We start from the raw sequence: 17,530 nt of genomic DNA, 5'->3' as shown, positions 1-17,530 counted from the left end.
TGGGCGCACAGGAGCAGGCGTTTACGTTCCTGAATTTGATGTGCAGATATTTTGAAGACTAACAGATGAACTGTCAATATACTCAGTTGAACTGTTGGGGATAATAGTTGCCCTCCAGTGGGTGGAGGATGTACAACCTGTTAGAATTATAGTAGGCTCAGATTCTCTGTCTGTATTGAATAGTTTATCATCTGGTAAATCTAATAGGAGTGACTTACTATTGAAGGTATTCATGTTATTTTGGATAATTGAGAGACTGGTTGTAGTAGTGAGATTCTGCTGGGTCCCAGCACATTCGGGTGGGGAAGGGAATTAAATTGTAGACCAGTTAGCCAAAAGCGCTTTGAAACGAGATATAATTGATATTAATGTTCCACTGGGTAGAGGTGAGGCCAGATTTAAGATCAGAGCCATTTTGATAGATGTGTGGCAGAAGAGATGTAACTCTGAGCCCAAGGGCCAGAATTTATATGCCCTCCAAAGAAAATCAGATTAGGAAGGAAGAGGTGGTGTTTGCTCGATTGCACTTAGGACATTGTAGATTGAACTCGTCATTACATCTGGTTGGCAAGCCACGTGAAAGGTTTCTGTCTGGATTGTATGGTCGATGAAATGGTGGAGCATGTGTTAATATAGTGTTTTAGGTATGTTGAAGAGAGGGAAAGATTGAAGTGTAGGGTCATGAAGGTTAGACAGGGTTGGGGGCATTTGGAAAGGATTTTGGGGATGGAGGAGGGTCTATTAGAAGTTAGTAGGGCTCTTTATTTTCTCAGAGGTACTGAGGTAGGTAGGAGGATTTGGAAATGTTGTAAACCATGATTGACCACACACTCCAGCATAGTAGGTGGCGGCATGCACCTCTAACGTTTGTTTGCGGGCCACCATTGTATCATAAAGAAGATTTATACCTTGTTTGCCAGGGTCAGAGAAGTGCATGTGTCGTATGCTGAGGCAGTGAAGAAAGTAGAATGGATCAAGGGTGAATTATTCTGAGAGGATCCCAGTGAATAGTAGAGTTGAATAGTAGAGTTGAGTGATGTTTCAGTAAGGTTAGCTTAGCGTTCATAGCAATGGTCACAAAGTGTAATTAATTCACACTCCAGCGCAGTAAACTGACACAGCCCACACAGTAGGTGGCGTCATGCACCTCGAACATATGTTTACAGACCGCTATAATACCAGCGAATAAGATTATCCCTTAGTTGTTTTGAGGAGGCGTCTACTGTGTCCGAAAGCGACTTCACCATTCATTTTCTGTATTCAGGGTTCACTCAAACGTCGCTTTAAGCTTTGTTTGACTATTGACAGTTACAGCTGATTTCCAGATTGTATATCAATTCGCTCTCCCTAAATATGTCATCTGATTCATTAGTTTCAGTCTCTGGATTGTTTAATTAAACTTTTCCCCGCCAGCTCCTGATATCAGGGCATAAAAACTCCAATCTGTCTCCTGAATTAGCCTAGTGCGAACTAGGCCTGAGCTCAAGTCCAGAATATAAATATACAGTATATATAAATAAAATGGTGTGTATGGACAATATATGAATATAAATGGTTAGTACAGCAGTACTTATAGGATGAGCCATGACTAGAATACAGTTTATACATATAAAGTGGGTAAAATTATCTGATCAGTATGTAAACATTATTAAAGTGACCAGTGTTCAATGACGATAGGGCAGCAAATACAATTTTATTCATCACATGCTTCGTAAACAGCAGGTGTAGACTAACAGTGAAATGTTTACCTATGGGCTGTTCCCAACAATGCTGAGAGAAAATAGAGAAATAATTTTAAAAAGTAATAACACGTACACAATGATAGAAAAAAATATATACCTTTATTTAACTAGGCAAGTCAGTTAAGAACAAATTCTTACTTATGACGGCCTACCGGGGAACAGTGGGTTAATTACGTTGTTCAGGGGCAGAACAACAGATTTTTACCTGGTCAGCTCCGGGATTCGATCTTGCAACCTTTCGGTTACTAGTCCAACGCTTTTACCATTAGGCTACCTGCCTCGCCGATAACTTGGCTATATACAAGGGGTACCAGTACCGATTCAAAAACTACAGAATAAAGTGACTAAGCATAATTAACAGTAGCAGCAGCGTATGTAATGAGTCAAAAAAAGTTAGTGCAATGAGGGTCAATGCAGATAGTTAATTAGTTAACCAAATAGCTACCCTGACAAACTATTTAGCAGTCTTATGGCTTGGGGTTAGAAGCTGTTCAGGGTCCTGTTAGTTCCAGACTTGGGGCATCGGTATCGCTTGCCATGCGGTAGCAGAGAGAACAGTCTATGACTTGGGTGGCTAGAGTCTTTGACAATTTTTAGGGTCTTCCTCTGACACGGCCTGACTCTAAGGTTCAGGGCAGGGTACTGGGCGGAGGCCAGCTAGTGGTGACTGTTTAACAGGCTGATGGCCTGGAGATAGAAGCTGTTAAATCAGTCACTCGGTCCGAGCTTTGATGCACTTATACTGGCTCTGCCTTTTAGATGGTAGCGGGGATAACAGGCCCTGGCTCGGGTGGCTGAGGGCCTTGATGATCTTCTTGGCCTTTCTGTGACACCGGGTGCTGTAGCTGTCCTGAAGGGCAGGCCCCTGGTGATGCGTTGGGAAGACCACAGCACCCTCTGGAGAGCCCTGCGGCTGCGGACAGTGCAATTGTCGTACCAGGAGGTGATACAGCCTGCCAGCATGCTGTCAATGGTGCATCTGTAGAAGTTTGTGAGGGTCCAGAGGTTGAAGAGGTGCTGTTGTGCCTCCTTCACCACACGGTCTGTGTGAAGGGACCATTTCAGGTCGTCAGGGACGTGCAAGCCGAGGAACTTGACGCTTTTGACCCTCTCCTCTGCAACCCCGTCGATTTGGATGGGGCTGTGCTTTCTCGGTCTCCTGTAGTCCACGATCAGCTCCTTCGTTTTGTTGACATTGTGGGAGAGGTTATTTTCCTGGCACCACACTCACCTCCTCCCTGTAGGCTTTCTTGTTGTTGTTGGTAACTGTAGTCTCCAAAAAACTTGATGATCGAGTCGGAGACGTGCGTGGACACGCAGTCATGGGTGAATAGGGAGTGAAGGTGGGGGCTGAGCACATGTTAGCCTAGGCAGCCGATAGTGGGTTCTGGAGCTGCACTATTGTCTGGGATTTTATGTGCATTCCCGGTAATACACTCGTGTTCCATGTGGACCGGCTCGTACATAAAGCATCCTCCATTCAGGCTGCAAGGGCATCATTGTCCTCCGTAACTAGCTTTAATGGCTAGCCGCTGAAAAAAAAGGGGGAAATGTGTACTGTCTTAATAAAACATCCACCATCACCATTTTCAGTAGTGATGGGAAACAGACTTTCTGAAGGCTTCAGAGCTTTAACCAAATTGTGCCAAAAAACGGTTAATTACTCAGTTTCATTATCGGTGACATCTGCTGGTCAGCAATAAATAGCAGCATGTGAAATATCAGACATTTTTTCTCCATTGTTTTCATCAAAACTCTGTGGTTCAGCTTACATTATGCTTCCCTTTTTTGCCACGTTCACTATTTTTCCAAAACGGAATCTATGGCATTATTTATTTGGGATGCTTAAGGCAGAAGCTTACACTATACTAAAACAATTATTTGAACAAAAGTGTAGAAAGTGTGGTTTCACATAAAACAATTTTGAAAATAGTGTGCCTTCAACCTCATACCCTCATGTCCAATAGTGCGCAACTGCAGGCCGCAATTCCTGCATGTGGAATACCTGCATCTGCTGGAATGCCCCCCACCCTGCGCAACCCATTGGTTCCTGCATGAACTGTCCCTCTCAAGCACGACATCTTCATATTTGTGTTACACTTTTTAATGTGGGTCAAAAGGGAAATAAAAGTATTATCTGAGTTTGGACAGTGTCCTTCCCTCCCGCCTGCCGAACACCTGCGCTCATCGTTAACAGAACTGCGGGAGAACAGCTAGCTACTGTTGTCACACGTCTCCTCTTCTTTTGTGGGGTTTATCAGTGGTTGGCATCCAACATGATAAATTACTGCCACCTACTGTAGTGGAGCGTCCCTGCATACTGCCAATGTACTGGAGTCAGCCTAAAGATGGACCAATAGAAGTATAAAGAGGGGTTCCTGCAGATGCAGGAATTCCTACATGAAGGAACGCCCCGAATTGCAGGCTGCAGTCGCATCCTTCTCCTCATGTCCCTGAATTTTCCCTAATCTACCGGTCAGGTGAAACTATATGTACAAAATATTTACTGGACACCGTACTTACTGATACAGTTGAGGTTGGTGTTTGAAAGCAGTTTGCAACACACGGTTTGAAAAAGCAAATGTAACGTCACTCATTTTTAGACACCTTAGGATGGTACACATGCATTCAGCCAAGGGTGTGCAACATTCTAAATTGTCAGAAAATCCCAAAATGGTGGTAAGCCTATACTTTATCACTCAGGATGTAACTTTCCAATGCTTCTATTTTTGCCATGTAATGTTGTTATTAAAACAAAATTAGACAACCTCATAGTTGACCTATTTACCTAGTCGGCTTGTTGTATGCTCTATGCGAGATAAATATTACTCTCGAGGCACATTTATGTTGCGAGAGCCATAGGAGGGGAACTTGTCAATGCACAACAATTCTTGATGCAATTGTGGGAAAACACTTTTGAAAGCAGTTTTGTACACTGCTCAAAAAAATAAAGGGAACACTAAAATAACACATCCTAGATCTGAATGAATGAAATATTCTAATGAAATACTTTTTTCTTTACATAGTTGAATGTGCTGACAACAAAATCACACAAATATTATCAATGGAAATCAAATTTATCAACCCATGGAGGTCTGGATTTGGAGTCACACTCAAAATTAAAGTGTAAAACCACACTACAGGCTGATCCAACTTTGATGTAATGTCCTTAAAACATGTCAAAATGAGGCTCAGTAGTGTGTGTGGCATCCACGTGCCTGTATGACCTCCCTACAATGCCTGGGCATGCTCCTGATGAGGTGCCGGATGGTCTCCTGAGAGATCTCCTGCCAGACCTGGACTAAAGCATCCGCCAACTTCTGGACAGTCTGTGGTGCAACGTGGCGTTGGTGGATGGAGCGAGACATGATGTCCCAGATGTGCTCAATTGGATTCAGGTCTGGGGAACGGGCGGGCCAGTCCATAGCCTCAATGCCTTCCTCTTGCAGGAACTGCTGACACACTCCAGCCACATGAGGTCTGGCATTGTCTTGCATTAGGAGGAACCTAGGGCCAACCGCACCAGCATATGGTCTCACAAGGGGTCTGAGGATCTCATCTCGGTACTTAATGGCAGTCAGGCTACCTCTGGTGAGCACATGGAGGGCTGTGCGGCCCCCCAAAGAAATGCCACCCCACATCATGACTGACCCACCGCCAAACCGGTCATGCTGGAGGATGTTGCAGGCAGCAGAACGTTCTCCACGGCATCTCCAGTCTGTCACGTGCTCAGTGTGAACCTGCTTTCATCTGTGAAGAGCACAGGGCGCCAGTGGCGAATTTGCCAATCTTGGTGTTCTCTGGCAAATGCCAAACGTCCTGCACGGTGTTGGGCTGTTAAGCCCAACCCCCACCTGTGGACGTCGGGCCCTCATACCACCCTCATGGAGTCTGTTTCTGACTGTTTGAGCAGACACATGCACATTTGTGGCCTGCTGGAGGTCATTTTGCAGGGCTCTGGCAGTGCTCCTCCTGCTCCTCCTTGCACAAAGGCGGAGGTAGCGGTCCTGCTGCTGGGTTGTTGCCCTCCTATGGTCTCCCCCACGTCTCCTGATGTACTGGCATGTCTCCTGGTAGCGCCTCCATGCTCTGGACACTACGCTGACAGACACAGCAAACCTTCTTGCCACAGCTCGCATTTATGTGTCATCCTGGATGAGCTGCACTACCTGAGCCACTTGTGTGGGTTGTAGACTCCGTCTCATGCTACCTCTAGAGTGAAAGCACCGCCAGCATTCAAAAGTGACCAAAATATCAGCCAGGAAGCATAGGAACTGAGAAGTTGTCTTTGGTCACCACCTGCAGAACCACTCCTTTATTGGGGGTGTCTTGCTAATTGCCTATAATTTCCACCTGTTGTCTATTCCATTTGCACAACAGCATGGGAAATTTGTCAATCAGTGTTGCTTCCTAAGTGGACAGTTTGATTTCACAGAAGTGTGATTGACTTGGAGTTACATTGTTGTTTAAGTGTTCCCTTTATTTTTTTGAGCAGTGTATTTTGAAAGCAAATATTTTTTTTAACCTGTGCTACAAATGGCTATATTGGTCCGCTAATACAGGATTAGTAAAGGCCCAGTTCACTTTTGAGAAGATTTCTATTTATTTATTTTATTCAGATTTTTCAGAGGGTGTTGCAGCACCCCTACTTCCAGCGACTATGAGCCTCTGTACATTTTATACCCACTATGCTTCATCAGTTGGGCAACAGGTGATCACACTAATAGCACATTTGATAATATAGAGGGAGGGATTTTCCATTGTCGTGAAGAATCAAGCCTCATGGAAGCAAGCGCACCCATAACTACAAGGATCAGCCGCTCATAGCATGAAACCAAACTACAAAACATCACCCCTGATTTCAGGACCTCAAACATTTATACTGTACATTTGCGTATATAGTTGTCCCAAAAATCATCAATTCCACCCTTCAGACAGCCACAGATCAATCCATCTTTCCCAAGGGGTCTCACTAGGGACTTGAACCTCCCCTTCTGCAACATTTCTGCCGAAATTGCCCCATAAATACACATTTAACCCAAGGGCACGACAATATTACCTATTGACTGACTGTGGTCCTTCAAATCAGTTTGCAGGTCCAACCGCACCCTGATATTATGGCATAACAACCATTCCTGGACCTGACTCCAAAAACAAGCCACTGGTGGACAGCACCAAAATAGATGCTCTATTGATTCTGTTGCAGAGTCTGTACCGGGCTGACTGTTGAAAAATACCTCCCATATACTGAGCATTATTTTTGAAGCGACCGTTGTATGTAATAGGATCAGTGGGTCCCCTGCGGGACGGTTGAGCTAACATATGCTAATCACATTAGCCTGAGGTTGTAAGTAACAAGAACATTTCCCAATAAATTATTGTTAATCTAACTGCACTGTCCAATTTACAGTAGCTATTACAGTGAAAGAATACCATGCTATTGTTTGAGGAGAGTGCACAGTTTAACATGAAGTTATTAAACAAATTAGGCACATTTGGGCAGTCTTGATACAACATTTTGAACAGAAGTGCAATGCTTCATTGGATCCGTGTAAACTGTGCACACACAATTATGCCATCTAGTGGCCAGAATCTAAATTGCACCTGGGCTGGAATACATTATGGCCTTTCTCTTGCATTTCAAAAAATTTGCAAAAAACTCTTGTTTTTTTCCTTTGTATTATCTTTTACCAGATCTAATGTGTTATATTCTCCTACAAATGTAAAAAAAAAAAAAAAAGCCGTAGGAGGTTTTAAATTGAAAATAAAAAGAATTGATGCATCAATTGTTGTTTTGTATATCAGTTCATAAGCCTGATGCCATGGTATTGGGACACTGAAAATCTATTCAATTTCCTTGAATTGTATGTAGCATAGTGAAACTGATTTATATTACTCATTTTATGGCATTTAATTTATTTTTTGTTTGTTTTTTTGTTATACACACTAATTCATACCTCACCAGTACTTAAATGTATTAGTGTTCGTGAAGGAAAAACAGCAGTAGAGAGGCTATTCATTTGGCACACATTGTACAAAGTGGCCTACCTTTGTCATCTTTCCTTCACTGAAAACACTGCATAGATGAAAGCAGGTCTACTAGGCTCTAGGACTCTTAGTAAAATCAGCTCAGCACCACCCACAACAACCATTAAAAATTATGATTACTGATTTTCTGATACAACTTTTGAGTTTATCATTCACAATCAACTGTTCACATAACATGGTGATATTACCAGAAGCAGATAAATATAACATACAGTGCATTTGGAAAGTATTCAAACCCCTTCACTCTTTCCACATTTTGTTGAGTTACAGCCTTGTTCTAAAATTTATTAAATAAAACGTTTTCCTCAAATCTACACACAAAACCCATAATGCCAAAGCGAAAACATTTTTTTTAGAAATGTTTGGACTTGTTTATTTTTTTAAGTATTCAGACCCTTTGCTTTGAGACTCAAAATTGAGCTCAGGTGCATCCTGTTTCCATTGATCATCCTTGAGATGTTTCTACAACTTGATTAGAGTCCACCTGTGGTAAAATCAATTGGACATGATTTGGAAAGGCACACACCTGTCTGCATAATGTCCCACAGTTTACAGTGTATGTCAGAGCAAAAACCAAGCCATGAGGGCAAAATAATTGTCCGTAAAGGTACGGCAACTGCACCACCCTTAACCGCAAGGCTCTCCAGAGGGTGGTGCGGTCTGCACAACGCATCACCGGGGGCAAACTACCTGCCCTCCAAGATACCTACAGCACCTGATGTCACAGGAAGGCCAAAAAGATCATCAAGGACAAAAACCACCCGAGCCACTGCCTGTTCCCCCACGCTACCATCCAGAAGGCGAGGTCAGTACATGGTGCATCTAAGCTAGGACCGAGAGACTGAAAAACAGATTCTATCTCAAGGCCTCACTAACTCAGAGGCTGCTGCCTACAAAGAGACTCATCACTGGCCACTTTAATAATGTTAACATTCACATTACTCATCTCATGTATATACTGTACCTTATCCATCTATTGCACCTTGCCTATGCTGCTCATCCATATACTTACGCCAACATTTCTTAATACCCATTTTTGCTTTGTTATTGTGTATAGATTGAGGGGGGAAACTATTTAATCAACTTTAGAATAAGGCTGTAACCTAACTAAATGTGTAAAAAGTCAAGGGGTCTGAATACCTTCTGAAGGCACTAAGTAAAGACATTCTAATATATTTGTAGTGAAAGATCTAAAAATGGTTAACTTTTTCCCCCCAAAATATAGAATAACAAAATATTTTGGAAACATTCCAAATAGGTTTCCAGTAAGTAATGTGGGTGCCTCGGCCACAAATAGCACTTATACAATATAAATGCATAATAAATGTCGCAGTATACCCTCTCATTGCACACTGCCACAATTTGGTAAAGTACACAACTAAGTACAGCAATATAGTTGTCAACACAAAGGTACACTTTATATACAAAAGTATGTGGATACCTCTTCAAATTAGTGTATTCTGCCATTTCAGCCACACCCGTTGCTGACAGGTATCTAAAAAGGCACCCCGCCATGCAATCTCCATAGACAAACATTGGCAGCCTTACTGAAGATTTCAGTGACTTTCAACGTGGCACTGTCATAGGATGCCATCTTTCCAACAAGTCAGTTCATCAAATTTCTGCCCTGCTAGAGCTGCCCCGTTCAACTGTAAGTGCTGTTATTGTGAAGTGGAAATGTATAGGACAGGGATCATCAACTAGATTCAGCCGCGGGCCAATTTATTTATTTTTCCTCAGCAGATGGTCGGAGGACCAGGTCATGATTAAAGATCAATTGTAGACTGCAAATTGACCGCAAGAATCTCACAGATATAATTTGACTAAAACAATTTCAAAACTTGCTTACCATTGGTATACAATCACATTTCTATATTATGCGTTGGAATACTAGAACAGATTCTCCAAAATTAAGATAAATTGGAGCTGATATCTTGGTGTTTTTAGTCTTATGTCCAACAATGAATTTAAAGTGTATATTTTTTGTTAAAAAAAATTGCTCAGAAACTCGGAGGACCATATAAAACCACCGTACGTGGGCCGCCAATTGGGGAACCCTGGTCTAGGAGCAACAACGCCTCTGTCCTCAGTTGCAACACTCACTAGTGAGTTCCAAACTGCCTCTGGAAGCAATGTCAGCACAATAACTGTTCGTCAGGAGCTTCATGAAATGGGTTTCCATGGCCGAGCAGCCGCACACAAGCCTAAGATCACCCTGCGCAATGCCAAGCGTCGGCTGGAGTGGTGTAAAGCTCGCCGCCATTGGACTCTGCAGTGGAAACGCGTTCCCTGGAGTGATGAATCACGCTTCACCATCTGGTGGTCCGACGGACAAATCTAGGTTTGGCAGATGCCAGGAGAACGCTACCTGCACGAATGCATAGTGCCAACTGTAAAGTTTGGCAGAGGAGGAATATTGGTCTGGGGCTGTTTTTCATGGTTCAGGCTAGGACCCTTAGTTCCAGTGAAGGGAAATTTTAACGCTACAGCATACAATGACATTCTAGACGATTCTGTGTTTCCAACTTTGTGGCAACAGTTTGGGGAAGGCCCTTCCCTGTTTCAGCATGCCAATGACCCCATGCACAAAGCGAGGTCTATACAGAATGGTTTGCCAAGATCGGTGTCGAAGAACTTGACTGGCCTGCATAGAACCCTGACCTCAACCCCATCTAACACCTTTGGGAAGAATTGGAACACCGACTGCGAGCCAGGCGTAATCGGCCAACATCAGTGCCGGACCTCACTAATGCTTGTGGCTGAATGGAAGCAAGTCCTTGCAGCAATGTTCCAACATCTAATGAAAAGCCTTCCCAGAAGAGTGGAGGTTGTTACAGCAGCAAAGGGGGGGGGGGGGGGGGGGGGACCAACTCCATATCAATGCCCATGATTTTGGAATCAGCTGTTCGACAAGCAGGTGTCCACATACTTTTGGTAATGTATGTTCTTTTGGCAAAAGGTAGTCATGGTAGCTCAGTAAATGCTAGTATGTATTTTTGAAAGCTGTCTCTTGATGTTTTGTTCCATGATGGTTAAAAGTTCTGTTCAGATGTGATGACACCACAAACTGTTGCATGGTCCAGGTCAGTATAATGTCATGTCACCAAGATTCCAAACTGGGTTTACTGTGTATCCAATCACAAACCACTGCAAAGGAGAGAGACAGATTATGAGAGGTGTGTAAGTGAAATGAACTCTGATTTTAATACCGTAGCTCTGTTTTCTCAGGTAAATGGTTCAAGATGAATTTATGCCTTGCAGGTCTGAGTTTTTACATTGACAGGACATATGTTGTGGCTTCAGAGGACATAGGTTGCCCATCACTGGAATGTGATTTATGCAGGGGTAGGTTATATGGGGTTAATCTTAGCTTAATCTTTAGGTGTCTTGTGGACATGCAAGTTTAAAGAGGCTGAAGAAAGAGAAGTTGTGAGGAATAACAAACAGCAAGACTTCATTCTCTTCTCTTGTGCTCTCTTCTCTTTTTCACTAAGGTTAAAACAAACAAAAAAAGCAAATATTTTTAGGCCTGGGACTTTCAGGAATGTAATCCACCATGATACTCTGTTTTATGTGGCGTCTGTGAGAGACTAGCACCTGCTAACAGCTCCCTCCCTCTGGAACATGGACTGGGGATTAGTGACATGTGACTACCCACCAGACATGCACTGGAGGACGGGTTTTTCCCTTACTCAAACAATTTCCAAACCCACGTTTCTTTACACAGGAAAAACAATGAGCTAAACATTGGATTTAGTCAGCCATATACGTGAGTCGGTGAAAGAGCATAATAATCTCAGATAAGGATTTATCATACAGTTATCCCTGTTTCTATTCACTCTTACCAGGTCGCAATCGTGTCACTAGCAGCCCTTCTCGTTCTCCTCTTCCTCACTGTTGCAGTGTCCCTCCCTGGTCCTGCCCCCTGCAGCCCCTGCCTCCAGCCCAGCAGCACTGGCCCGTAGGGCTACCAGCCGATGGTGGATGGCTACGTAGAGGCGAGCCACGTCCCTGGCGCTGGCCTGGATGAGGAACACCCGGATGGCCTGGGTCTCCACGTCGGTGGCCGTCACCTGGAGGTTCCGACGTGCGGGGCGACGCAGGTGTGTGTGGGGCCAGAGCTTAGTGTTGAGGATGACTTTCAGACTGCCCTGGTGCCTCATCACTGTTTTGATCGGAGGGAGGCAGGTGTGAGAGATGTACTGAGGATGAGAGAGAATTACAGAAAGACGTGCGGATGTTGGTCAGAGAGAGTGGAATAGTAGTCTTCTTCATGGTAAACTCACCTATCCTGGACTGCAACCCTCCTTTGGTCCCTGCCATTAGATCATTGAGTCGCAGGACTCCTCTCCCTCGCTCATTCCATGCCTGAGTTCCATTTTCCAGAACAAACAGTCTGCAGGTTAGCTAAAAGAAAGGTATTTAAAAAAGGTACATCACTATCACTGCTCTAGCAATAGGCATATTGAACATTTCCTATTTCAACTTAACATGGACCTCACCTGGACCACATTGCTCTCCTTCTCCTCCCCAGTGAACAGCTGAACCCGCCTGAGCACACGCTGCCTCCCACAGGACTCTGTGTAAGCTGCAGCAGACTCCCTCAGGCTGCTCCACACAGCACCTATCAACAACCACAGACAGCACTTCAGCTGCAGTTCTGAAAGGCATACACTAAGAGGCAGTCAATTGCTATTAGAACCGAGGTGCACAACTCTAGTCCTGTAGGGCGTAGTCTGGTGGACCAGGACTGGAGATGTGTACCCATGCAAATCCAATGACGCCCCTAATGATTTACCTTTATGCCTTGTCTCAAAGGTGGAGGACTCAGAATTAGAGGAGCTGCAATCAGAATGTTCACTGCTGGGCAATTTCTGTGGTCTCTATATGAGGGAGAGAGAGTATTTCTGTAAATCCAATGTATTTTGTAACACAGTTATGTTTTATAGTCATAAGCAAACTTGCTACTTTATAAGTATGTCATTGGTGCTCAAAAGTTTCCTGAACTCACCAAAACTCTCGCGCCCATGTTTTCCCCAAATACAAACTGGACCCTGTCTGAGGTAATAGTGTCTGCCTTCAATCTGTAGAGGGTGAACCAGAGGTCAGCAGAGAGGTCAGCAGGTTCAGAATCATTGCTGGGAACTAAACTGTGTCTCTGACACCACGTAGCTCTGACAGAGGAAACAAAACCCAACACCACCGTCAGGGTCACTGGATTAAAGCAAGGCTGTCCAGTCCTGGGTCTGGCCTGGAAGTTAACACTAACTACCCTGATTTAAGTAACTAAACCCTGCCATAAATAGATTTATAAAATCACTTCAGTGAATCATCACTAATATTATATTAAACCAGGTGCCCTGCATACCTGTGAACTTGAGGGAACGTCTTCGGATGTAATACACTCACAGTGGAGGAGTGGTCAGTTGTGACGCTGCAGCAATCGTCTGAAAGGTCATGGCTGACCTGTGGGACAAAATACAACGCAAACCTTTTATTTTACAGTCTTGCTGTATTTCTGATAAATTACAGTAATGGCCACTTGAGTCAAAGAACTCAACCTTTATGTAAATCTAAAATAAATTGCAGCCAAAACATATTATATAATTGTGTGTTAATGTGGCAAGTTTGGGAGTAGAAAGGAAGCTATTCAGTCTCAGTGTGGTAAGCATTCTGATGCTGATTCAAACCGGTTTTGGAGTTCGGGTTTATAAACCTGCATCCTCCCACTCTCAGGCAGTGCGTGAATACGTTTCTCTGAGAAAAACATGTTGGTCCCTCAGGCAGTGATGCAACCACAACTGAGGGGAACAAGTGTTTTACTATTTAAATACTTGAGGCCTGAGTGAGTTTTCACTCTTATTTTTTTACCTGAGAATGTTCTTGATTCACTCTGTCAGGCCTTGTAGGGCAACACCTGCATGTTCACAGGCACCGACCGACATAACGCAGTTTCTCAGGACCCCCCTGCAAGGTCGGAGTTCGGCCTATTTGGTTGTCATTCTCTCATGTTAAGCTAAACATTTCACGAAGCTATACACGGTGCTGAAATGCTCCCATTTTTAGACTGTTGGCAATACCGTAATTACTCGTTCAGTAAATCAAGTTGGAAATTCAAACCTTGCAAATTGCAGGGCTGCGGGAGTGTCCGGTACACCAGTGTTCACAGGTGCCAGCTCAGGAGGACAAAGCCATGAGCCTAACACCAGGGTGTGCGACACGTGTCAAGAGAGAGAAGCACGGGGCGTTACTGACGCGTGACGGGGGTAGGTGAAGAGTTGTGGAATACCTCAGATAGGTGTGGCTGTGAGATGTTGTTCCTGGGCTGAGGGGCGAGGAGACGTGCAGGCTGAAGTAATGACCTTCTGACCCTGTTCAGAGGTGACACTACAAAGAAAGAGATGGAGTGTGTGAGAGGGAACGATGTCCTTTAAAGTCAGCCTTACAATCAGATATGGATTAAATACGAGTCGTTCAGGGAATTGGAGGTCTTTTTGTTCATCCCCCTTAAAGATAAACATAACACCAGACAATACAAACTAACCTTTGTTTTGGGAAATGTTGGTCTGGCTGCAGAGATTTGAGGGCATGAAGACATTTGATCTTGAGACTAAGAGAGAGAATATCCATCAGAAGAGTTCACACACACACACAGTATATCATATGGTTAAAGTTCAAATGTGACCCAGATTTATGTCAAAGTGACCGCCAGATTTGGCACATGACAACATACATTGCCAACACTGAGCAGTGAGGTTTCCACATGGGCACTAGTGGGTCATGGTGGTGATTTGTGATGAGCAGGTGAGGGCTGCAGTGACAGAGTGAAACTGAAACGGATTAAGGGAAAGAGATACCAGGGGCGGCTGTGAAGTGGCTGCTGGGAATCTGAGGCCCTGACAGGGATGGTGTGAATGGAATGTATGGACCTACAGGGAATACTGGCACTGAACATAAACAGAAAATATTTAAGAGTTTGACCATGATGCACTGCTTCGGTTCATTTAATAGATGGGGAGATATTTTATCCCATTAAGATCCCAGTTTTATTACGGCTACAATCATCTCCAGGTGAGTCAAGGAATTAAGCAGCCTGACTCAGTTGCCACTTATTTGCGTTGGGAATGTATGCCCTAGGGCAGTGGTTTCCCAACTGAAATTGGGTAGTGCATCATCAATTCCTCCTCATGTTAGTCATTGCATAATTTAAAGAGCTATTTATAACTTGTTAGAAATGGTCAGATCAACTAGCTGTCAGCTAACATTTATTTTTTTGCCCATAGATATTGATGTAATTTGTCACTCATATCACATGAATACACATTAGACATGGCAAAATGTTTAGAATTGAAAGAAAATGTGCTTTAAAACTGCAAAATGTTCTTTGCACCCCATGACAGAATGTGTAGAATTTCATCAAATAAGCTTTAAACCTGCATAATTCTCCCCTCCAACAAGAGGGGTGAGAACAGTTTGTGTCATGAACCGTGCTTGTGCCCATATTCCCCAATGCTAGAAGGGGAATCCCTGCCCTAGGGGACACAAATCTCGCAAACAGAGCGACATAGTGTCGTACACGGTCCGTTCCAAAATGTAAGCCACACAAAAGTACGTAGAACTATGTGTGAAAACACAACGCTCCGTCGCAGCGCTTTCGTAGTTTGCGTTAAGTGTGTAGGGCCCATTAGAGAGATGATAGATAAAAGGATAGAGAAGAGAGATCGCAAATGTGTAGGAGGGGGAGTTTTGTTTACCTGGAGGACGCGGGGGAAAAGAGAGAGAACTTGATCGCACTCGTCTACTGCCGTCACAGGAGCCTGTCCGAGATACAGAGTGAAATGCATATAAGACCTTGATTGGTTGGATTACCACACTGCCAATCACAGGCCAATCATTCTAGTCAATGATTGACAACGCCGCCTACCAATCCCACCACAATACAGGGTCCTTCATCATTAGAAAACGTTAATTATGTAAACCATATGTTTCATAATACCTTGTACACAGTATAAAGGTACAATTTTAATAGAGATCTTACAGATACATCTCCTTTACCAAAGGAACAAAAATAACATGGAGGAAAAGGCATTATGTCTGGTGTTATGCACCAGTACTTATGTGTGTGTGTGTACTGGACAGTGGAAACTCACCTTTCCTGTTTCTGTTGTTAGGGTAGGTGAGCGATCTGACTCGTTTGTTTGGACTGATTCCCATAACTATTTGGAGAACAAGAAAAATATGCAGAAGCACGTCTGTCCATGCAATAGAAAGTAACAAAGAAATCATCTATCAAAATGGTTGATTGTTATGACACGCAGCAGCGGCAAGTTATGATGCTTACCTGAGCCCTCCTCCCATCTCTCTGCGCTTCTCTGTAAACAAAATTATTATGATTACTCTTTCATTACGTGATTTGTTCCTCACCATGCATTTGCATCCTGTCAACATTGTAGGCCTACCAATTATTAGGATATAACGTTTACCTTCATGGATGCGGTTTTCTTTTGAAAGATGAACATTGGTGGGGCAAGCACAGTTTTTTCTGTAAAAAGACGAATAATAGCACAGTTAGAGGGAATTCTCCTTGTTGCAGTTTGATATGACTGAATCAGTACTTAAAGGGACTTTTTAAAATGTTTTTTAGTAAAAAAGATAGCGGAATATTTGTTTTTCCTGTATGTTTTTCCAATGGCATCATCTGGTGTGCATCATGTGATTTCAACCAAATATGACTAGGCATTGCCTACTAATTGCCTACTAATTAGTTAAAATCACATGATGCATAACAAGATGCCATTGGAAAAACGTATCTTACTCTTATCGTTTTTGACTAGGAAACATTGAAACGTGCCATTTTCACATACGTTGATGTTGTTGAGGTAGTGCTGGAGAAATATAATAATATTTATATTACATTATTCATGCATGAATCTTAGCTAATCCCTACCTGAGCTTAAAGCATTAACTTAAATTCAAATAGGAAAACACTTTTCTTAATTTTGCCACTGAAACCACAAAGACATAACTAGGGAAATGGGTCTGAATCTGTGAGCTGTCAGTACACACTGTTCTGCCAAGAACCTAAAATGTGATGCTAGGAAAATCAACAGTAAAGCTGTTCTGAATATGAATAATTTACACACAAACTATTATTCCTAAATAAACTCTCAAAATACACAGCCATCTAAAAAACTATCACCAAAGATCCACTCACAATGCAAAGGATGACAGCCAAGAAGTTGAAATGTCACAATTGCAGGAAAAATCTGCACAACGGCCCAAAGAGCAGCGAGATCGCTAGGCTCGCCCACAGTTCTGGAGATGTCAATTGTCATCCCACCTCAATGTATTATCCTAATGAATGGAGGCTTTGACATCCAAGGCCTCTTATGTAACCACACAGCCTGACAAGGGGCTCTGGGAGCTGGGGACAGGCCCACCGTGGAAGGGGTGAGTGATGGGATAGCAGTGGAGGTGTGAGCCAGCTAGGCAGCAGACGCCAAGGCTTGGCCATGGGTAAAACTGACCTGTCTGGAGGCTATAAATACACAGGGACTCTGTCACTGATCTGACCTTGTACTGTGAACTCTACATGGAGTCAGTGAGTAATGTCTTTTGGTGTGTTAATTCCAGAGGAAAACGACTGCCCCCTCTCATTGAAGCCACGGAAGTTCAAGGAACAAGGTACAGCAGGCATTGTTTACAGAAAATATGCTCCCCATAATAATGAATAGAAAAAT

General features: G+C 43.4%; 1 protein-coding gene and 1 long non-coding RNA gene across 2 annotated transcripts in view; both read right to left on the bottom strand.

The window, feature by feature from the left end:
• Positions 1–1,822: 1,822 nt before the first annotated feature.
• Positions 1,823–5,215, bottom strand: LOC110523778 (uncharacterized). Its single transcript, XR_016496047.1, has 2 exons — positions 3,695–5,215; positions 1,823–3,274 (listed from the first exon to the last, which is right to left on the bottom strand). It is a non-coding gene; the product is annotated as an uncharacterized LOC110523778 (long non-coding RNA).
• Positions 5,216–10,763: 5,548 nt separating this feature from the next.
• LOC110523777 (ran-binding protein 3-like) overlaps positions 10,764–17,530 on the bottom strand; it is an 18,587-nt gene continuing 11,820 nt past the window's right edge. Inside the window, 14 exon segments of the mRNA XM_021602789.3 lie at positions 10,764–10,937; positions 11,636–11,671; positions 11,674–11,955; positions 12,077–12,197; positions 12,293–12,414; positions 12,589–12,673; positions 12,802–12,874; positions 13,159–13,256; positions 14,080–14,177; positions 14,335–14,400; positions 15,545–15,607; positions 15,941–16,006; positions 16,132–16,162; positions 16,274–16,332. Of these exon segments, the coding sequence (XP_021458464.3) occupies positions 10,891–10,937; positions 11,636–11,671; positions 11,674–11,955; positions 12,077–12,197; positions 12,293–12,414; positions 12,589–12,673; positions 12,802–12,874; positions 13,159–13,256; positions 14,080–14,177; positions 14,335–14,400; positions 15,545–15,607; positions 15,941–16,006; positions 16,132–16,162; positions 16,274–16,332 (1,247 nt within the window). The 3' untranslated portion in view covers positions 10,764–10,890.

This window comes from Oncorhynchus mykiss, chromosome 5, assembly GCF_057628025.1.
Source record: "Oncorhynchus mykiss isolate SJ-2025 chromosome 5, ASM5762802v1, whole genome shotgun sequence".
Taxonomy (NCBI): Eukaryota; Metazoa; Chordata; class Actinopteri; order Salmoniformes; family Salmonidae; genus Oncorhynchus; species Oncorhynchus mykiss.
Note: the sequence above shows the minus strand (reverse complement) of the source record. Positions and strands in the feature narration are given on the sequence as shown.